At 46.0% G+C, this 23,772-nt stretch overlaps 1 protein-coding gene across 1 annotated transcript in view; it reads left to right on the forward strand.

Annotated features, from left to right (window-relative positions):
- Window positions 1–334: 334 nt before the first annotated feature.
- The window catches only part of ASXL2 (ASXL transcriptional regulator 2), a 151,162-nt gene continuing 127,724 nt past the window's right edge, over window positions 335–23,772 (forward strand). Inside the window, exon 1 of the mRNA XM_073624982.1 lies at window positions 335–553. Within this exon, the coding sequence (XP_073481083.1) occupies window positions 458–553 (96 nt within the window). The 5' untranslated portion in view covers window positions 335–457. The remainder of the gene's footprint in view (window positions 554–23,772) is intronic.

The raw sequence follows: 23,772 nt of genomic DNA on the forward strand, positions 1-23,772 counted from the left end.
AGCAAAAAATACAAAAAGTGCCAGAAAAGGTGTGATCTTCATGTGGTTATGGAGGACAGCTGTGGTGGGGGGGCTTACTAGAGAAGCATGGAGTACACAGCTCTCTACTATTGGTGGCGGATCTCCACACTCTAATAACTGTACAGCTTGCTGACGCTGCCTAGCAACGGTTGTCTAGCCTCTAGCGAATGGTCTCCACGGCCACTGCGCGTGCGCAGCTCGGCCGCGAATTCCCGCCCTCTCCTTCTGACGGAAGGTCAAAACAGGGTGACGTCACGGCCCCATTGGTTCCCGCCCCTTCGCGACCTCTTGTCGCCCCGCCCCTCCACCTGACAGGCGCCGTACAGTAGGTGACGTCACTGTCACATGACCCCCGCTGCCCTCCGTACAGTAGCGGCCTTGGTATGGCCTCGGTGGTGGCGGCGGCGGCGGGGCGGTGAAAAGAGCGGAGGCCGCCATGCCGCACAACACGGTCAGAGACGCCGCCCGGCGGAAGAGGAGGAAACGGCGGAGGAAGAAGAAGGGCCGGACCTGGGCTGAGGCGGCACGTACGGTGAGAGGGGGGCCGGGGCGACCCCAGGGGCCTGGAGAGAAGTGGGCGGGACCTAGAGAGAAGTGGGCGTGGCCTGGAGAGAAGAGGGAGGAGCCTGACACCCAGACTGGGAGTGGAGGGGCCTGACTCCCCAAAACTATCAAAGGACATTGTGTGAGAGTTCTAGGGATAGTGTCATATAGAATTGGGGGGAGGGGGGGGGCATGTTGTGACGAAGAGGGGGAGGAGTGATGATGTGATGGAGAGGGGGAGGAGTAATGATGTGACAGGTGAGGGGGAGGAGTAATGATGTGACAGGTGATGCAGAGGGGGAGGAGTAATAATGTGATAGAGAGGGGGAGGAGTAAAGATGTGACAGGTGACAGAGAGGGGGAGGAGTAATGATGTGACAGGTGATGGAGAGGGGGAGGAGTAATGACGTGACAGGTGACAGAGAGGGGGAGGAGTAATGATGTGAGAGGTGACAGAGAGGGGGAGGAGTAATGATGTGACAGAGAGGGGGAGGAGTAATGATGTGACAGGTGATAGAGAGGGAGAGGAGTAATGATGTGACAGGTGACGGAGAGGGGGAGGAGTAATGATGTGACAGGTGACGGAGAGGGGGAGGAGTAATGATGTGAGAGGTGACAGAGAGGGGGAGGAGTAATGATGTGACAGGTGATAGAGAGGGAGAGGAGTAATGATGTGACAGAGAGGGGGAGGAGTAATGATGTGACAGAGAGGGGGAGGAGTAATGATGTGACAGGTGATAGAGAGGGAGAGGAGTAATGATGTGACAGGTGACGGAGAGGGGGAGGAGTAATGATGTGAGAGGTGACAGAGAGGGGGAGGAGTAATGATGTGACAGGTGATAGAGAGGGAGAGGAGTAATGATGTGACAGAGAGGGGGAGGAGTAATGATGTGACAGGTGATAGAGAGGGAGAGGAGTAATGATGTGACAGGTGACGGAGAGGGGGAGGAGTAATGATGTGACAGGTGACGGAGAGGGGGAGGAGTAATGATGTGAGAGGTGACAGAGAGGGGGAGGAGTAATGATGTGACAGGTGATAGAGAGGGAGAGGAGTAATGATGTGACAGAGAGGGGGAGGAGTAATGATGTGACAGGTGATGGAGAGGGAGAGGAGTAATGATGTGACAGGTGACGGAGAGGGGGAGGAGTAATGATGTGACAGGTGACGGAGAGGGGGAGGAGTAATGATGTGAGAGGTGACAGAGAGGGGGAGGAGTAATGATGTGACAGGTGATAGAGAGGGAGAGGAGTAATGATGTGACAGAGAGGGGGAGGAGTAATGACGTGGCAGGTGATGGAGAGGGGGAGGAGTAATGATGTGACAGGTGACAGAGAGGGGGAGGAGTAATGATGTGAGAGGTGACAGAGAGGGGGAGGAGTAATGATGTGAGAGGTGACAGAGAGGGGGAGGAGTAATGATGTGAGAGGTGACAGAGAGGGGGAGGAGTAATGATGTGACAGGTGATAGAGAGGGAGAGGAGTAATGATGTGACAGAGAGGGGGAGGAGTAATGATGTGACAGGTGAAGGAGAGGAGTAGTGAGGTGACAGGTGACTGAGAGGGGGAGGAGTAATGATGTGACAGGTGAAGGAGGGGGGAGGAGTAATGATGTGACAGGTGATAGAGAGGGAGAGGAGTAATGCTGTGACAGGTGACGGAGAGGGGGAGGAGTAATGATGTGACAGGTGACGGAGAGGGGGAGGAGTAATGATGTGACAGGTGACGGAGAGGGGGAGGAGTAATGATGTGACAGGTGACGGAGAGGGGGAGGAGTAATGATGTGACAGGTGATAGAGAGGGAGAGGAGTAATGCTGTGACAGGTGACGGAGAGGGGGAGGAGTAATGATGTGACAGGTGATAGAGAGGGGGAAGAGCAATGCTGTGACAGGTGATGGAGAGGAGTAATGACGTGACAGGTGAAGGAGGGGGGAGGAGTAATGATGTGACAGGTGATAGAGAGGGAGAGGAGTAATGACGTGACAGGTGATGGAGAGGGGGAGGAGTAATGATGTGACAGGTGATGGAGAGGGGGAGGAGTAATGCTGTGACAGGTGACGGAGAGGGGGAGGAGTAATGATGTGACAGGTGATAGAGAGGGAGAGGAGTAATGCTGTGACAGGTGATGGATAGGGGGAGGAGTAATGATGTGACAGGTGAAGGAGAGGAGTAGTGACGTGACAGGTGATGGAGAGGGGGAGGAGTAATGATGTGACAGGTGACGGAGAGGGGGAGGAGTAATGACGTGACGGGTGAAGGAGAGGGGGAGGAGTAATGATGTGAGAGGTGACAGAGAGGGGGAGGAGTAATGATGTGACAGGTGATAGAGAGGGAGAGGAGTAATGATGTGACAGAGAGGGGGAGGAGTAATGATGTGACAGGTGACGGAGAGGGGGAGGAGTAATGATGTGACAGGTGATGGAGAGGGGGAGGAGTAATGATGTGACAGGTGATGGAGAGGGGGAGGAGTAATGACGTGACCGGTGAAGGAGGGGGGGAGGAGTAATGATGTGACAGGTGATAGAGAGGGAGAGGAGTAATGATGTGACAGGTGAAGGAGAGGAGTAGTGAGGTGACAGGTGACTGAGAGGGGGAGGAGTAATGATGTGACAGGTGAAGGAGGGGGGAGGAGTAATGATGTGACAGGTGATAGAGAGGGAGAGGAGTAATGATGTGACAGAGAGGGGGAGGAGTAATGATGTGACAGGTGACGGAGAGGGGGAGGAGTAATGATGTGACAGGTGACGGAGAGGGGGAGGAGTAATGATGTGACAGGTGATAGAGAGGGAGAGGAGTAATGCTGTGACAGGTGACGGAGAGGGGGAGGAGTAATGATGTGACAGGTGATAGAGAGGAGTAATGACGTGACAGGTGAAGGAGGGGGGAGGAGTAATGATGTGACAGGTGATAGAGAGGAGTAATGATGTGACAGGTGATAGAGAGGGGGAAGAGCAATGATGTGACAGGTGAAGGAGGGGGGAGGAGTAGTGACGTGACAGGTGAAGGAGGGGGGAGGAGTAATGATGTGACAGGTGATAGAGAGGGAGAGGAGTAATGACGTGACAGGTGATGGAGAGGGGGAGGAGTAATGATGTGACAGGTGATGGAGAGGGAGAGGAGTAATGACGTGACAGGTGATGGAGAGGGGGAGGAGTAATGCTGTGACAGGTGACGGAGAGGGGGAGGAGTAATGCTGTGACAGGTGACGGAGAGGGGGAGGAGTAATGATGTGACAGGTGATAGAGAGGGAGAGGAGTAATGCTGTGACAGGTGACGGAGAGGGGGAGGAGTAATGATGTGACAGGTGATGGAGAGGGGGAGGAGTAATGATGTGACAGGTGAAGGAGAGGAGTAGTGACATGACAGGTGATGGAGAGGGGGATTAGTAATGACGTGACGGGTGATGGAGAGGGGGAGGAGTAATGATGTGACAGGTGAAGGAGAGGGGGAGGAGTAATGACGTGACAGGTGACAGAGAGGGGGAGGAGTAATGATGTGACAGGTGATGGAGAGGGGGAGGAGTAATGACGTGACAGGTGACAGAGAGGGGGAGGAGTAATGATGTGACAGGTGAAGGAGAGGGGGAGGAGTAATGATGTGACAGGTGAAGGAGAGGGGGAGGAGTAATGACGTGACAGGTGACAGAGAGGGGGAGGAGTAATGATGTGACAGGTGATGGAGAGGGGGAGGAGTAATGACGTGACAGGTGACAGAGAGGGGGAGGAGTAATGATGTGACAGGTGACAGAGAGGGGGAGGAGTAATGACGTGACAGGTGACAGAAAGGGGGAGGAGTAATGATGTGATAGGTGACAGAGAGGGGGAGGAGTAATGATGTGACAGGTGAAGGAGGGGGGAGGAGTAGTGACGTGACAGGTGATGGAGAGGGGGAGGAGTAATGATGTGACAGGTGATAGAGAAGGAGAGGAGTAATGATGTGACTGAGAGGAGGAGGAGTAATGATGTGACAGGTGAAGGAGGGGGGAGGAGTAGTGACGTGACAGGTGATGGAGAGGGGGAGGAGTAATGATGTGACAGGTGATAGAGAGGGAGAGGAGTAATGATGTGACTGAGAGGGGGAGGAGTAATGATGTGACAGGTGAAGGAGGGGGGAGGAGTAGTGACGTGACAGGTGATGGAGAGGGGGAGGAGTAATGATGTGACAGGCGATGGAGAGGGGGAGGAGTAATGATGTGACAGGTGATGGAGAGGGGGAGGAGTAATGATGTGACAGGTGACTGAGAGGGGGAGGAGTAATGATGTGACAGGTGAAGGAGGGGGGAGGAGTAATGAGGTGACAGGTGATAGAGAGGGAGAGGAGTAATGATGTGACAGAGAGGGGGAGGAGTAATGATGTGACAGGTGACGGAGAGGGGGAGGAGTAATGACGTGACGGGTGAAGGAGAGGGGGAGGGGTGATGCTGTGAGAGGTGATGGAGAGAGGGAGGAGTAATGATGTGACAGGTGATGGAGAGGGAGAGGAGTAATGATGTGACAGAGAGGGGGAGGAGTAATGATGTGACAGGTGATGGAGAGGGGGAGGAGTAATGATGTGACAGAGAGGGGGAGGAGTAATGATGTGACAGGTGATGGAGAGGGGGAGGAGTAATGATGTGACAGGTGAAGGAGAGGGGGAGGAGTAATGATGTGACAGGTGAAGGAGAGGAGTAGTGACGTGACAGGTGATGGAGAGGGGGAGGAGTAATGATGTGACAGGTGAAGGAGAGGAGTAATGACGTGACAGGTGAAGGAGAGGGGGAGGAGTAATGATGTGACAGGTGAAGGAGAGGGGGAGGAGTAATGATGTGACAGGTGATGGAGAGGGGGAGGAGTAATGATGTGACAGGTGATGGAGAGGGGGAGGAGTAATGATGTGACAGGTGAAGGAGAGGGGGAGGAGTAATGATGTGACAGGTGAAGGAGAGGGGGAGGAGTAATGATGTGACAGGTGAAGGAGAGGGGGAGGAGTAATGATGTGACAGGTGATGGAGAGGGGGAGGAGTAATGATGTGACAGGTGATGGAAAGGGGGAGGAGTAATGATGTGACAGGTGAAGGAGAGGAGTAATGATGTGACAGGTGAAGGAGAGGGGGAGGAGTAATGATGTGACAGGTGAAGGAGAGGAGTAGTGATGTGACAGGTGATGGATAAGGGGGAGGGGTAATGAAGTGACAGAGGGGAGGAGTTATGCAGTGATAGAAGATGGAGAGGGGTAATGATGTGACAGGTGAAGGAGAGGAGTAGTGACGTGACAGGTGATGGAGAGGGGGAGGAGTAATAATGTGACAGGTGATGGAGAGGGGGAGGAGTAATGATGTGACAGGTGAAGGAGAGGAGTAGTGACGTGACAGGTGATGGAGAGGGGGAGGAGTAATGATGTGACAGGTGAAGGAGAGGGGGAGGAGTAATGATGTGACAGGTGAAGGAGAGGGGGAGGAGTAATGATGTGACAGGTGAAGGAGAGGAGTAGTGACGTGACAGGTGATGGATAAGGGGGAGGGGTAATGAAGTGACAGAGGGGAGGAGTTATGCAGTGATAGAAGATGGAGAGGGGTAATGATGTGACAGGTGAAGGAGAGGAGTAATGACGTGACAGGTGAAGGAGAGGGGGAGGAGTAATGACGTGACGGGTGAAGGAGAGGGGGAGGGGTGATGCTGTGAGAGGTGATGGAGAGAGGGAGGAGTAATGACGTGACAGGTGATGGAGAGGGGGAGGAGTAATGATGTGACAGGTGAAGGAGAGGGGGAGGAGTAATGACGTGACAGGTGAAGGAGAGGGGGAGGAGTAATGACGTGACGGGTGAAGGAGAGGGGGAGGGGTGATGCTGTGAGAGGTGATGGAGAGAGGGAGGAGTAATGACGTGACAGGTGAAGGAGGGGGGAGGGGTAATGAAGTGACAGAGGGGAGGAGTTATGCAGTGATAGAAGATGGAGAGGGGTAATGATGTGACAGGTGAAGGAGAGGAGTAGTGACGTGACAGGTGATGGAGAGGGGGAGGAGTAATAATGTGACAGGTGATGGAGAGGGGGAGGAGTAATGATGTGACAGGTGAAGGAGAGGAGTAGTGACGTGACAGGTGATGGAGAGGGGGAGGAGTAATGATGTGACAGGTGAAGGAGAGGGGGAGGAGTAATGATGTGACAGGTGAAGGAGAGGGGGAGGAGTAATGATGTGACAGGTGAAGGAGAGGAGTAGTGACGTGACAGGTGATGGATAAGGGGGAGGGGTAATGAAGTGACAGAGGGGAGGAGTTATGCAGTGATAGAAGATGGAGAGGGGTAATGATGTGACAGGTGAAGGAGAGGAGTAATGACGTGACAGGTGAAGGAGAGGGGGAGGAGTAATGACGTGACGGGTGAAGGAGAGGGGGAGGGGTGATGCTGTGAGAGGTGATGGAGAGAGGGAGGAGTAATGACGTGACAGGTGATGGAGAGGGGGAGGAGTAATGATGTGACAGGTGAAGGAGAGGGGGAGGAGTAATGACGTGACAGGTGAAGGAGAGGGGGAGGAGTAATGACGTGACGGGTGAAGGAGAGGGGGAGGGGTGATGCTGTGAGAGGTGATGGAGAGAGGGAGGAGTAATGACGTGACAGGTGAAGGAGGGGGGAGGGGTAATGAAGTGACAGAGGGGAGGAGTTATGCAGTGATAAAAGATGGAGAGGGGTAATGATGTGACAGGTAAGGAAGAAGAGAAGGGGATTTCTGTGTGAGATGGACAGGCATGTAATGACGTGACAGAAGACAAAAGCCATCTCGGGACAGGTGATGGAGAAGCAGGGTGGGGTGTAATCCCGTAACAGGTGACAAAGAAGAGAAGTGGATTTCTCTGGCAGATGATTGACAGGGGGGTAATGACAGAACAGATCATCCTGCTGTACACCTTTATGGAGGACACATCATTTTAGCTGTGCTGTCTAAAGCCAGCCCATACTCATACCGGTATTACTACTCAGTGTGAGGTCTGCCATTCCAGAATGGGTTGATAGGTGCAGGACCCTGTGTGCCAGGCCTCAGTGCCCCCTGGTGTTTCCAGGTTGAGTGTAGCACCTTTTGGATGCTCCTCCTTACGATTGGGCGGAAAGGCAGAAAGTCCTGAGACTGTTTTTAAACCAAACATGGAATGTTCTTTGATACACCAATGAGTGATTACAAGGTCACCTCTTATACCCCTATTGAAGGAGCCACATAGTCTCTGAAACGCGTCGGGTGGAGGATACCAGATTGTATCATCATCTTGCTGTTTCAGTTGGTGTATTTTTAGTTGTTCATGTCATGTATATTTTATTTTTCCTGTTTTTTTACTGATGATTCATAATAAATATCTGTTTTTATCAATTTATCTGTTATGTGTTTGAAGTGCCTATAAAGTCCCACAACTGGAGAACCTCTATGTCTATATTTGTATTTAGGGATGTGGCACACTCTGGAGTCTAATCACCAATACCCCCACAGATGATGGAGAGGGGAGGGGTTTTGCAGTGATAGATGATGGAGATTGGAGTAGTAATGCTGTAATAGGTGACAGAGAAGGGAGGGGTTTTGCTGTGACAGGTGATGAGGATGGGAGGGGTTTTGCTGTGACAGGTGATGAGGATGGGAGGGGTTTTGCTGTGACAGGTGATGAGGATGGGAGGGGTTTTGCTGTGACAGGTGATGGAGAGGGGGAGACAACAAGTGATGGAGAAAGGAGGGGTAATGGAGAGGGTAGGAGTTATTCTGTGACAGGTGCCAGAGAGGGGAGGAGTTGTGCTGTTGACAGGTGATGGTGGAGGATATGTTGGCTCAGTGTCTGGTGTGTTCTTTGTGCTCAGGGATGAGAGTAGTTGATGATGGATCACATATCTGGGGACAGAGCTGTGTGTGTCAGACATCCAGTGTGCTGTGGTGTGTGTGTGTGTGTGTCGTATTGTGTGTACTATGGTGTGTGTGTCCTATTGTGCATGCTGTGGTGGTGTGTGCACCCTATTTTGTGTGTGTGTACTATTGTGTGTACTATGATGTGTGTGCCCTATTGTGTGTACTATTGTGTGTGTGGTGTGTGTACTATGGTGTGTGTGCCGTGGTGTGCTATGACTAAGGATGAGCTCCAGTGTGTTGGCACAGCCCACGTGCAGAGCCCGCCGGAAGTCGGCGCTGCGCTAATCACAGGCAGTGAGACATTTCCTGATCTCTGCAGCAGCGCATTGGGACAATGTCTCACTGTTTGTGATTAGTGCAGCGCAGTGCCGACTTCCTGGTGGGCTCTGCACGTGGGCTGTGCCAACACACCGGAGCTCATCCTTAGCTATGACATGTGCCATGGTGCGTGTAGTATGATGCGTGTGTAGTGTGATGTGTACGCCGTGGTGCGTGTAGTATGATGTATAAGGTGTGTGCCATGGCATGTGTGCCCTAGTGTGTACTATGACGGTTGTGCCATGATGTGTGTGCTATGGTGTGTGTGTACTATGAAGTGTGTGTACTATGATGTTTTTCTGTGGTGTGTGTACTATAATGTGTGTGTACTATGGTGTGTGTGTGTACTATGGTTTGTGTGCCGTAGTGTGTGTGTGTGTACTATGACGTGGTGTGTGTGTAGTATGATGTGTGTGCCATGGTGAGTGTAGTACGATGTGTGTGTGCTATGATGTGTGCCCTATGGTGTGTGTGCTGTTGCGTGTGTAGTATGGTGTGTGTGTGTACTATGGCATCTGTGCCGTGGTGCGTGTAGTATGATGTGTTTGCCGCATTGTATGTACTATAAATATAAAATTGTCCTTCGCGCTGGTGGATATTAAATGGTGTAGTGGTCAAATGAAAAATAGATAGTGCTGTGCAAAGTAAATACTAATATTGCCGCAAAATAAGGGTGTTCACACCAAACACTTAATGACTAAAATAAAATAAAAAATAAATTTCGCGCAATATTAAGTGAAAAATAAAGAATAAGGATATTAAGAATATAGTGTATATAAATATATTGTGGAACACTGTTGTCTGTTAGGTGGTAGTGTTAAAATCTCTCTTATATACTATAATGATCGCTACTTTTACTCAAAAAAGTGAGGCTTAAATAGCAATAAATACTGAAATACTCCTCATACCACCCTATAACTAGTATGCATAAATAAATAATGACATAATGCATAAAAATTCGTGCATAAAAATATTTCCAGTATGTAAATCGTATATGGTCTTCTAAAATCCACAATCAAAAAACTGTGCAATAAAACATATGTGCAACCTTAAAAGATATACATTCCAATTTATGTGAAAAGTCCGTTTTGTTGCTACAATTGTTTGTAGATATTCTAGTGCCAAAGTGATTAAAATAAAAATAGGTGAATATTTATATATAAAAACCAACTGTGAATAGTTCTTCTGATATTGAAAAGTATAATGTAGTAAAAATCTATCTTTCTGCTGCTGGTGTCTCTCAGTATGGTCTCACAGAACTCTCACCTTGCATTAGTAGTAATCAGGCATTCAGTAATATGTCTTTAAGGTGTGGGAGTGGTCTCTGGCAGCTTTCTCTTTCTATGTTTTTTTCTCTCCTCCAACGTTCCCTCTCTGCAGCTCCACTCTAGTGAACTCAGTATGGGGGAGATAAAATAGGGAGGGGGGAGAAGAAAGAGGCTCCACTAGTGCATTAAACTTTTAAAATCAAAGGGGGAATATTTATTTGGTGTTACTCTTACATTTCTCATATTAAAAACAGGCAAAGTGAATGTAAAAAACGATCTGGCGTTCTCAGCGCCCTCTCACTTGTGCTTCAGATTCAGTGTGTTGCTCCAGCCAATCCCTACGCGTTACGACACCGTCACGTGTCTTCATCTGGGGAACCGGATTGGCTGTTCTATGTATGCTTATATATGATAGAGCCGAAAATATAAAATTGGGTTTCCCGAAACACAATGTGTCAAAACATTTCGCACTAGTACACAATAAAGACCCCGCACACCTCCAATTTTGGGGTATAGAAAAATATAAACCATCCTGGAGAGGTAGTCACTTAGTCCGAGATATTAGTCGCAAAGAATCCAAATGGATACACTCCTTACGTACTTTGGTGCCAGGGGGACTGAACGTAGAGTTCGATTTAAATTGTTTTTTAAATAATTTTTAATATTTTAATATAAATATTAGACCTATTTTATACGAGAACCAATTATTTTTTAATAATAATCTTTTTAATAGTCTAATAAAAAATTTACATTTATTATGCGGAATCACATATTTTAAACATTAATTTACTCACTATTACATAATTAGCCTGTATCACAGGGTAATTAGAAAATATATTGTAAAAGAGTATAGTGGTGATGTATATGTATTTAATGCAAGATATGTAATAATTGTTTAATTAAAATGTACCTATTTGTATTTTACTTTATATAACAGTAACTGGTACAGTTACCAGAGCACTCTCGAACCTGCTTCATATATGTAAAAAAGGAATTTTATATTAATCTATATTAATTAATTTGAGAGTGTGATTGCATTAATTCACCATTTAGTATGCATAACTCACACTTGTAGATATATAAAACAATAGCAGCAAATACTTTGGCAATAGAAATGGTCACTCTTTCCAAAAATCTTATAATACAACTACGTTTGTAATATTAAACAGCGGTAATATACTCGAATATGGAGGAATACCACCAAAAAAATGGCCGCACACATTAAAGTCCAAACTATAGAGAAAGAATCCTCCTAAAACTAAAGAAAAATGGCCGCCGAACCAAAACCACACTGACCATAAGCAAAATGGCGGCTCCGCAACTTCCGGCTCTATCATATATAAGCATACATAGAACAGCCAATCCGGTTCCCCAGATGAAGACACGTGACGGTGTCGTAACGCGTAGGGATTGGCTGGAGCAACACACTGAATCTGAAGCACAAGTGAGAGGGCGCTGAGAACGCCAGATCGTTTTTTACATTCACTTTGCCTGTTTTTAATATGAGAAATGTAAGAGTAACACCAAATAAATATTCCCCCTTTGATTTTAAAAGTTTAATGCACTAGTGGAGCCTCTTTCTTCTCCCCCCTCCCTATTTTATCTCCCCCATACTGAGTTCACTAGAGTGGAGCTGCAGAGAGGGAACGTTGGAGGAGAGAAAATAACATAGAAAGAGAAAGCTGCCAGAGACCACTCCCACACCTTAAAGACATATTACTGAATGCCTGATTACTACTAATGCAAGGTGAGAGTTCTGTGAGACCATACTGAGAGACACCAGCAGCAGAAAGATAGATTTTTACTACATTATACTTTTCAATATCAGAAGAACTATTCACAGTTGGTTTTTATATATAAATATTCACCTATTTTTATTTTAATCACTTTGGCACTAGAATATCTACAAACAATTGTAGCAACAAAACGGACTTTTCACATAAATTGGAATGTATATCTTTTAAGGTTGCACATATGTTTTATTGCACAGTTTTTTGATTGTGGATTTTAGAAGACCATATACGATTTACATACTGGAAATATTTTTATGCACGAATTTTTATGCATTATGTCATTATTTATTTATGCATACTAGTTATAGGGTGGTATGAGGAGTATTTCAGTATTTATTGCTATTTAAGCCTCACTTTTTTGAGTAAAAGTAGCGATCATTATAGTATATAAGAGAGATTTTAACACTACCACCTAACAGACAACAGTGTTCCACAATATATTTATATACACTATATTCTTAATATCCTTATTCTTTATTTTTCACTTAATATTGCGCGAAATTTATTTTTTATTTTATTGTATGTACTATGGTGCGTGTATACTATGATGTGTGTGCCGTGGTGTGTGTAGTATGATGTGTGTGTGCCCTATTGTGCGTGCTGTGGGGTGTGTGCGCCCTATTGTGTGTGTGTGTGTGTGTGTGTACTATGATGTCTATGCCCTATTGTGCGTACTATGGTGTGCGTGCTGTGGTGTGTGTGTACTATTGTGTGGGTGTGTGTGCCGTGGTGTGTGTGCCATGGTGTGTGTGTGCTATGACGTGTGTGCCGTGGTAGATGTAGTATTATGTGTACGCCGTGGTGCGTGTAGTATGAGGTGTGTGCGCCATGGTGTGTGTGTGTACTGTGACGGTTGTCCTGTGGTGTGTGTACTATGACGTCTGTACAATGATGTGTGTGCTGTGGTGTGTGTACTATGACGTCTGTACAATGATGTGTGTGCTGTGGTGTGTGTACTATGACGTCTGTGCAATGATGTGTGTGTACTATGATGTGTATGGTGTGTGTGTACTATGATGTGTGTGTACTATGATGTGTTGTGTGTGCCATGATGTGTGTGTCGTGGTGTGTGTACTATGATGTGTTGCTGTGGTGTGTGTACTATAATGTGTGTGGTGTGTGTGTACTATGATGTATGTGACACGGTGTGTGTACTATGATGTGTGCCATGATGTGTATATACTGTGGTGTGTGTGCTATGGTATGTGTGTGCCATGATGTGTGTGTACGCTATGATGTGTGTGCTATGATGTGTGTGCTGTGGTGGGTGGGTGTGTGTGCCATGATGTGTATACTATGTTGTGTGTATACTATGATGAGTGTGTACTATGATGTGTGTTCGGGGTTGTTGTGTTCAGTGTGTACTATGATGTGTGTTTGGGGTTGTTGTGTTCAGTGTGTACTATGATGTGTGTACTATGATGTGTGTTCGGGGTTGTTGTGTTCAGTGTGTACTATGATGTGTGTTTGGGGTTGTTGTGTTCAGTGTGTACTATGATGTGTGTACTATGATGTGTGTTCGGGGTTGTTGTGTTCAGTGTGTACTATGATGTGTGTTTGGGGTTGTTGTGTTCAGTGTGTACTATGATGTGTGTACTATGATGTGTGTTCGGGGTTGTTGTGTTCAGTGTGTACTATGATGTGTGTTTGGGGTTGTTGTGTTCAGTGTGTACTATGATGTGTGTACTATGATGTGTGTTCGGGGTTGTTGTGTTCAGTGTGTACTATGATGTGTGTTCGGGGTTGTTGTGTTCAGTGTGTACTATGATGTGTGTACTATGATGTGTGTTCGGGGTTGTTGTGTTCAGTGTGTACTGTGATGTGTGTACTATGATGTGTGTTCGGGGTGTACTATGGTTGTGTTCAGTGTGTACTATGATGTGTGTTCGGGGCTGTTGTGTTCAGTGTGTACTATGATGTGTGTACTATGGTGTCTGTTCATGTTGTTGTGTTCAGTGTGTACTATGATGTGTGTACTATGATGTGTGTTCGGGGTTGTTGTATTCAGTGTGTGCTATGATGTGTGTACTATGGTGTGTGTGCCATGATGTGTGTTCAGGGTTGTTGTGTTTAGTGTGTACTATGATGTGTGTACTATGGTGTGTGTTCGGGGTTGTGTTCAGTGTGTACTATGATGTGTGTACTATGATGTGTGTTTGGGGTTGTTGTGTTCAGTGTGTACTATGATGTGTGTGCCATGATGTGTGTTCAGGGTTGTTGTGTTCAGTGTGTACTGTGATGCGTGTTCGGTGTGTACTATGATGCGTGTTCAGTGTGTACTATGATGCGTGTTCAGTGTGTACTATGATGTGTGTGCCATGATGTGTGTTCAGGGTTGTTGTGTTCAGTGTGTACTGTGATGTGTGTTCGGTGTGTACTATGATGCGTGTTCAGTGTGTACTATGATGCGTGTTCGGTGTGTACTATGATGTGTGTTCGGTGTGTACTATGATGTGTGTTCGGTGTGTACTATGATGCGTGTTCGGTGTGTACTATGATGCGTGTTCGGTGTGTACTATGATGCGTGTTCGGTGTGTACTATGATGCGTGTTCGGTGTGTACTATGATGCGTGTTCGGTGTGTACTATGATGCGTGTTCGGTGTGTACTATGATTAGTGTGATGGAGTTTAGAAACCATGTAGAAATTGTCTGACATCTAGTAGGATCAGAAGAAGTTAATAAAGTGAGTAAATCTCCTGGGTAGATATTTTGTGTTCTTATTGCCTCTTCTATAGAGTATTGTGATTGATGTTCTGTACAGGATTGCAGTGTGCTGGGCCGGTGTTTCTCAGAGTTTATATAATGAAATCCAGTACTTAGAACTCCGTCTGACAGGTTACATGTTGAATATTAAAATTTAACATCTAACCAGTCACACAGAGTTCTAAGTACTGGATTTCACTATATAAACTCACTTTACTGTTTAAAAATAAGTGTAAAATGCAAAACTTCGGTGGGTGTAACAAGATGTCCGCTTGCCGCCTTCTCAGTGTATCCTTACTATGGAGGAGTGCGGGGTGTAGCAAGATGGCGGTGACAGAATGTCACTTCCGTTACACATTCTGACGGGTCGCCTAATCTGACAGAACACCGGTCTGTTGTGTTCACTGACAGGTCACAGTGCCATATGGTGTTTGTTTACATCCTGTGTCTACATGTAGCTGTGCTGAGCCCTCTACAGGCAGACAGGGGAAGTGCACTGGATACAGCTCATTTTCTTGAGCCATGAACACTTTCTCTGTATTTTACAATGCTCCTCGAAAGTAATCACAGCACTTTACATTTTCCACATTTTATGTTACAGCCTTATCCCACAATCTACAAACAATACCCCATCATGACAACTTGAAAAAAGTTTGTTTGAAATCTTTGCAATTGTATTAAAAATAAAAGCTAAAAAAATCCCATGTACATTAAGTATTCACAGCCTTTGCTCAGTACTTTGTTGAAGCATCTTTGGCACCAATTACAGCCTCAAGTCTTTTTAAATATGATGCTACAAGCTTGGCACACCTATTTTTGGGCAGTTTCTCCCATTCTTCTTTGCGGGACCTCTCAAGCTCCATCAGGTTGGATGGGGAGCGTCGATGCACAGCCATTTTCAGATCTCTCTAGAGATGTTCAATCGGGTTCAAGTCTGGTCTCTGGCTGGGCCAATCAAGGACATTCACAGAGTTGTCCCGTAGCTACTCCTTTGTTATCTTGGTTGTCTGGTTAGGGTCGTTGTCCTGTTGGAAAATTAACCTTCCCCCCAGTCTGAGGTCCAGAGCGCTCTGGAGCAGGTTTTCATCAAGAATGTTTCTGTACATTGCTGCATTCATCTTTCCCTCGATCCTGACTAGTCTCCCAGTTCCTGCCACTGAAAAACATCCCCACAACATGATGCTGCCACCACCATGCTTCACTGTAGGGATGGTATTGGCCAGGTGATGAGCGGTGCCTGGTTTCCTCCAGACATGACGCTTGCCAATCAGGCCAAAGAGTTCAATCTTTGTTTCATCAAACCTGAGAACTTTGTTTCTTATGTTCTGAGAGTCCTTCAGTTGCCTTTTGGCAAACTTCAGGCTCTCATGTGACTTTTACTGAGGAGTGGCATTCATCTGGCCACTCTACCATACAGGCCTGATTGGTGGAGTGCTGCAGAGATGGTTGTTTTTCTGGAAGGTGCACCCCTCTACAGAGAAATGCTGGAGCTCTATCAGAGTGACCATCTGGTTCTTGGTCATCTCCCTGACTAAGACCCTTCTCCCCCGATCACTCAGTTTGGCCGAACGGCCCACTCTAGGAAGAGTCTTGGTGGTTCCAAACTTCTTCCATTTACGGATGATGGAGGCTACTGTTCTCATTGGGACCTTCAATACTGCAGACATGTTTCTGTACCCTTCCTCAGATCTGTCCCTGCATACAATCCTGTCTGAGAGGTCTACGGACAAATCCATGGACTTATGGCTTGGTTTGTGCTCTGACATGCACTGTTAACTGTGTGACCTTATATAGACAGGCGTGTGCCTTTCCAAATCATGTCCAATCTACTGAATTTACCACAGGTGGACTCCAATCAAGTTGTAGAAACATCTCCAGGATGATCAGTGGAAACAGGATGCACCTGAGCTCAATTTAATTTAATGCTATGAATACTTATGTACATGGGATTTGTTCATTTTTTACTTTTTAACCACTAGGTGTCCGCGCTATAGCTGAAAGACGGCTACAGCGCGGACTCCAATTGCCGGGAGGGCGTCCCTGGACGTCCTCCTGTTTACTTCCGCGATGCGCGCGCCCACTGGTGCACATCGGGGAAATTTTGTGTTGGCCATGTCCCTTGGACACAGCCAATCACAGATCGTGCTAAAAACAGCGGCCATTTAGCACTCGATCTGAGTATCCAATGAGAGATGATCTCATATGTAAACATATGAGATCATCTCTCATTGCCGGCTCTCTCTCCTCACACAGAGACAGCATGTCAGAAGGGAGAGCGAATGGCTGCAGCGTGAGTGAAAAAAAAAATAGAAAATACAGTGCCCACAGTACCTGTCAGTGCCATCTGTCATCAGTGCCACATCAGTGTCACAGGTCATCAGTGCCACCTATTAGTGCCATAGGTCATCAGTGCCACGTATTAGTGCTATCTGTCATCAGTGTCACGTGTCATCAGTGCAACATATTAGTGCCATCTATTATCAGTGCCATGTGTCATCAGTGCTATCTGTCATCAGTGCCACGTGTCATCAGTGCCACGTATTAGTGCCACCTGTCATCAGTGCCACGTATTAGTTCCATCTGTCATCAGTGCCATGTATTAGTGCCATCTATCATCATTGCCACGTATTAGTGCCATCTGTCATCAGTGCCACGGATCATCAGTGCCACATATTAGTGCCATCTGTCATCAGTGCCACATATCAGTGCCATCTATCATCAGTGCCACATCAGTGCCAGGTATCAGTGCCATCTGTCATCAGTGTCACGTGTCATTGTCCTGGTGCTCCACGGCCTTCAAAAGTGTAATAGGTAGTCAACAAGTTAGATGTGTCATTTATGCTCCTAGAACACGTGATGGCGCTCCCTGCATGTTGGACCTCTCTATGTGGCCAGGCTGTGAAAAAGTCCCACACATGTGGTATCGTAATACTCAGGAGGAGTAGCAGAATGTATTTTGGGGTGTCATTTGTGGTATACACATGCCATGTGAGAGAGATAACCAATTACAATGACAATTTTAAGGAGAAAAAAAAAAATCTTCATTTTGCAAAGAATTGTGGGGAAACAATGACAACATCAAAAACCTCACCATGCATCTTACTAAATACCTTGGAATGTCTACTTTCAAAAAAGTGGTCATTTGGGGGGTATTTGTACTGTCCTGACTTGTTCGGGTGGCAAGAAATGAGATAGGCCGTCAGTACATCAGGTGTGATCAATTTTTATGATTTGCACCACAACTTGTAGACTCTCTAACTTTCACACAGACCAAATAATATCCACTAATTTGGGTATTTTTACCAAAGATATGTAGCAGTATAAATTGTGGCCAAAATTTACGAAGAAAAATTAATAATTTGCAAAATTTTATCATAGAAACTAAGAAAAATGTGTTTTTTTTTTTTCCAAATTTTTGGTCTTTTTTCATTTATAGCGCAATAAATAAAAAACCCAGAGGTGATCAAATACCACCAAAAGAAAGCTCTATCTGTATGAAAAAAAGGACAAAAAATTCATTTGGGTACAGTATTACATGACTGAGTAATTGTCATTCAAAGTGTGAGAGCACTGAAAGCTGAAAATTGATCTGGTCACGAGGGGGGTTTAAGTGCCGGGGAGGGGGGTTTAAGTGCCGGGGGGGGGGGGGGGATTTAAATTACAAAGATTTCAAACAAACTTCTTTCGTATTGTCATTATGGGGTATTGTTTGTAGAATTTTGAGGAAAATAATTAAATGTAATCCATTTTGGAATAAGGCTGTGACATAACAAAATGTGGAAAAAGTGAAGCGCTGTGAATACTTTCCGGATGCACTGTACTATATTAAAATCTCATCAGAACACATCCAGTTTTTACACACATTTTGGTTCCTTTCACTGTTTTTTTTTTAATTCTTATTTATTGAAGGTGATAAAAGGTCAGCCCACCCCAACACCTGATTGCAGTTTGAGCCCGATGGACTTCCTTATCCTCCCTGACTTTGTATGTCACAGTGTCTCTTGCAGAGTCTGCCTGCATTCCGGGCAACTTGGCGTCTTTGGTTTTCCTGATTTAACATTCCTTCCTTAGTGTTTTCCATAACCTAAAACAAATAAGAGAACACAGAACGTGGGATCCTCTCATAATATGTGCAGCAGGTGTGCAGAGCCAGGAAGTCCTACAAAGAGATCCGGCCAAAGGAGAGATCAGAGATAGCAGGTGTGTTCTGTTCAGGAGTGTATGTCACCACAGCCTGCTGCTCTAAAGCTTTATGTCAGAGGTAGGCAGTCTTGTCCCTCCAGCTGTGGTGAAACTACAAATCCCATCATGCCTCTGCCTCTAGGAGTCATGCCTGTGATTGTCAGGGTCTTGCAATGCCTCATGGGACTTGTAGTTTCACCACAACTCGTGGGCCAAGGTTGCCTACCCCTGCCTTATGTCCTAAAGAAACCACGGTTCCATTCAAGGCAATGTGACAGCAGCTCTGCAATGGGGGCCCCCTGACCCGCTAATACTTTGCTTACTGGCATTCCCTCTCCTATCTTTCCTCACCGATAGTCACTGGAGAAGGAGAGTCTGTACACATGTCCACACACAGCCCCATCTCCAACTATAATCTGGAGGTACGTTGCCACACACAACCTCTGCACCAACGATAGTGAACTGTGAGCTTCTCACACTGTGCATTAGATGCTGCAGCAAATTAGAGCCCACCTGATTTCCTGGCTGGAGGACATCCAGCATCATATAGTGCTTTCCTCCCTGACCTTACTGACCCTGGCCCACCCCTTTCATTCATTGGACTTTATTTCTTTCAATCATGGAGGCTCATAAATAAATCACGGGAACAGATGGCTTGTATCCGAGGTTACTTAGGGAACTCAGTCAAGTAATTTCCAGGCCATTGTTCCTAATTTTTACTGACTGGAATGGTACCAGCTGAAAAAAAAAAGCCAATGTAGCACCAATATTTAAAAAGGGCCCAGAATACATCCCTGGGAATTACAGACCAGTTAGCCTAACATCAATAGTATGTAAACTCTTGGAGGGGATGATAAGGGACTATATACAAGATTTTAGTAATAAGAATGATATCATTAGCAGTAATCAGCATGGATTCATGAAGAATCGTTCTTGCCAAACCAATCTATTAACCTTCTATGAGGAGGTGAGTTGCCATCTAGATAAAGGAAGGCCCGTAGACGTGGTGTATCTGGTTTTGCAAAAGCATTTGACACAGTTCCCCATAAATGTTTACTGTACAAAATAAGGTGCGTTGGCATGGACCATAGGGTGAGTACATGGATTGAAAACTGGCTACAAGGGCGAGTTCAGAGGGTTGTGATAAATGGGGAGTACTCGGAATGGTCAGGGGTGGGTAGTGGGGTTCCCCAGGGTTCTGTGCTGGGACCAATCCTATTTAATTTGTTCATAAACGACCTGGAGGATGGGATAAACAGTTCAATCTCTGTATTTGCAGACGATACTAAGCTAAGCAGGGCAATAACTTCTCCGCAGAATGTGGAAACCTTGCAAAAAGATCTGAACAAATTAATGGGGTGGGCGACTACATGGCAAATGAGGATTAATGTGGAAAAATGTAAAATAATGCACCTGAGTTGCAAATATACGAATGCAATCTATACACTGGGGGGAGAACCTCTGGGGGAATCTAGGATGGAAAAAGACCTGGGGGTCCTAGTAGATGATAAACTCAGCAATGGCATGCAATGGCAATCTGCTGCTAACAAAGCAAACAGAATATTGGCATTAAAGAGGGGATCAACTCCAGAGATAAAACGATAATTCTCCCGCTCTACAAAGATTCTGGTCCAGCTGCACCTAGAGGAAGGATGTACTGGAAATGGGGCCAGTACAAAGAAGGGCAACAAAGCTAATAAAGGGTCTGGAGGATCTTAGTTATGAGGAAAGGTTGCGAGCACTGAACTTATTCTCTCTGGAGAAGAGACGCTTGAGAGGGGATATGATTTCAATTTACAAATACTGTACTGGTGACCCCACAATAGGGATAAAACTTTTTTGCGGAAGGGAGTTTAACAAGACTCGTGGCCACTCATTAAAATTAGAAGAAAAGAGGTTTAACCTTAAACTACGTAGAGGGTTCTTTACTGTAAGAGCGGCAAGGATGTGGCGTTCCCTTCCACAGGCGGTGGTCTCAGCGGGGAGCATTGATAATTTAAAAAAACTATTAGATAATCACCTGAACGACCACAACATACAGGGATATAAAATGTATTACTGACACATAATCACACACATAGGATGGACTTGATGGACTTGTGTCCTTTTTCAACCTCACCTACTATGAAACTATGTAACTATATTCACGTGGTGAGGCCTGTTTTTAAAGTGAATGTAAAGCTACTTTTTCATTTTTAAAAAAAAATAACAAACATATCATACTTACCTCCACTGTGCAGTTCATTTTGCACAGAGTGGCCCCTGATCCTCGACTTCTGGGGTCCCTCAGCGGCTCTCTCGGATCCTCCCCGCATCGTATAACCCCCTAGGAAAAGCGATCTCCCGGGGGGTTACCTTGGGGGCGCACTCCCAAGTCTAGCATTTGGCGTCCATAGACACCGAATGTAGGACTCGGCCCCACCCCCTGGCGCCCGCATCATCATACCGGGCCTTTTCTGACACTTCTCTCCTTCATGTAAAAATCATCATTTTTTTTTTTTTGCTAGAAAATTACTCAGAACCCCCAAACATTATATATGTTTTTTTAGCAGACACCCTAGGGAATAAAATGGCGGTCATTGCAACTTTTTATCTAACACGGTATTTGCGCAATCATTTTTCAAACGCCTTTTTTTTGGAAAAAAAACGGTTTCATGAATTAAAAAATAACAAAACCGTAAAGTTAGCCCAATTTTTTTGTATAATGTGAAAGATGAAGTTACGCAGAGTAAATAGATACCTAACATATCATGCTTTAAAATTGCGCAAATCATGGAATGGCACCAAACTTCATTACTTAAAAATCTCCATAGGTGACGCTTTAAAATTTTTTACAGGTTACCAGTTTAGAGTTACAGAGGAGATCTAGTGCTAGAATTGTTGTACACGCTCTAATGCATGCGACAATACCTCACATGTGTGGTTTGAGCGGCGTTTACATATGTGGGCTGGACTTATGTGTGCGTTCGCTTCTGAGCGCGAGCTACCGGGGACAGGGGCGTTTTAAATTTTTTTTTTTTATATTTTATTTTTTATTTTACTTAATTTTTTTTATTTTTACACTTTTTTTTACATTTTTTTTCTTTGATCACTTTTATTTCTATTACAAGGAATGTAAACATCCCTTGTAATAGGACTCTATGTGACGGGTCCTCTTTATGGACAGATGTGGGGTCAATAAGACCCCACATCTCTCCTCCAGGCTGGAAAGCATGAGATCGGAAAAAAAAATTCACCGATCTCGGCTTTGTTTATTTCTGGGTACCCGGGCGTGACGTCATAACGTCGCGCCCAGGCCTCCGATAGTCATAGACATGACTGGTGACCATCTGGTCACCAGTCATCTCTATCGTCCTCATCTCTATCGTCCTCATCTGGCTATGGCCGATTCTTTCTCCGGGCCCCCGATGGCACGGGGGAGCCCAGAGAAGCACCGGATGGCAGCGGGAGGGGGGGGAGTCCCCTCCCGTCGCCTATAAGAACGATCAAGCGGTGGAACTGCCGCTATGATCGTTCTTATCGTGCACAGAATCGCCGGCTGTAAAGGATATCTGAATGATGCATCTAGCTGCAGGCATCATTCAGATGTCCCCCCTAAAATTCAAGGATGTCATTTTACTATGGACGGGTATTGAAGTGGTTAAATACAGCCTGACCAGGAAAGCCCACACCTCCAGACTGATATCCACCCATCAGGACATTTTGATGTTACATAACTCCCCCCAAGAGCCAGCCTACTGCTTGCATCAGGGCTGAGGGCTCTGGAGAGGAATACTGAGGCAGGGGTGCTGTGATGTTTTTCGGAAGCTGTGTACAGCTTTGAAGGTGGCCCCTCCCACCAGCCATGATCTGCCTACATTGCATAGAAAGGCACAAAGACCCAGTGATGATGTCACCCGGTCTAAAATCCAGTTATCCTGTGCAGTCCATGATTTTTTGTTTTGGACAGTGGGTGGGTAATCCCCTCACTACACCTGTTTGCTATCCCTCAACCATTCATGTATAGGGGTCCCACCGGAAGTTACAGATGGCTCAAGGCTAATGCAGTAAGCTGAATTGGAGGTATTTATAATATGTAATTGTAACATATAAGTTTATAATTTGACTTTTTTATTTATTTTTTTTAAACTTGATATGTACTAGTCTAGGGTATGCTGCTTATTGGCTCCTGAGCTCCTCTGTACCGCCTTTCTAATTAATTTATGGTGTAATTACTACTCCAGCTGCCCAATCAGGTCGAGGGAAATCTAAAAACAAGTGCGCCCTGGGTCAGAAATACGAAGGACGGGATCTTCTGGTGAAGACAGCGGACAGATTGGCCAGGCGGGTTTAGACGGTTTAATGTGGACTGGATCAGCCGGCTGGGTTAATCCTGCAGGAAACGGATGGAGGAGGGTGAGAGCCGTGAGATTTAACACGGGGTTCAGCCAAATGTCTCATCGTCTGCCTTATGTGCTGGACCAAAACATCCGGCTTCTTCTAGATATTTACAGTAATAGGGGGTTTTATTATGATAGCGCATTAGAGAAGATAATATTGAAGTGCCCATTAACTACACAGGCATTGGTTCTTTTTACGCTGAACCCGTGCAGAATTTTTTTTAGCGGCTTTATGAATGGCTTTTCTTACCTTCAGCAAATATGATCTTCAGTGACTGTAAAGTCACTCTGAATTCTGTATAATAAGGGCCTTTTATCTCCTTTATATCCTCTTGATAAAACTAGTGGTCACCGTGCCCTTTCCTTCCCTGGCCAGTGGTCATCTGACATCCCCAACGTACGCTTTTCTGTGCATATTTGTTATTGCATGCCTTCGCCACCATTGGTTGTCTGTCTACTTTGACAGATTCCTGGTGGGATGGCTCAGGTGGGTTTGGACTTGTGTTTCAAGCTCATCGCTTCACCCGCACAGGCACTGTAATCCCTGGCCTGGCAGCTTAAACCACCACATCCATTACCTGACCTTTGCTGCTGGCTTGGAAGACTCACCACTCAACCCATCTCAGCTCCGTGGCACTACACCTGCTAATAAACCCCCAGTCTCACCACTGCGCCTGATGACTGACCTCCTTCCCTGCTTCAACATCTA

The sequence above is a fragment of the Aquarana catesbeiana genome, linkage group LG04 (assembly GCF_042186555.1).
Source record: "Aquarana catesbeiana isolate 2022-GZ linkage group LG04, ASM4218655v1, whole genome shotgun sequence".
NCBI classification, from domain to species: Eukaryota; Metazoa; Chordata; class Amphibia; order Anura; family Ranidae; genus Aquarana; species Aquarana catesbeiana.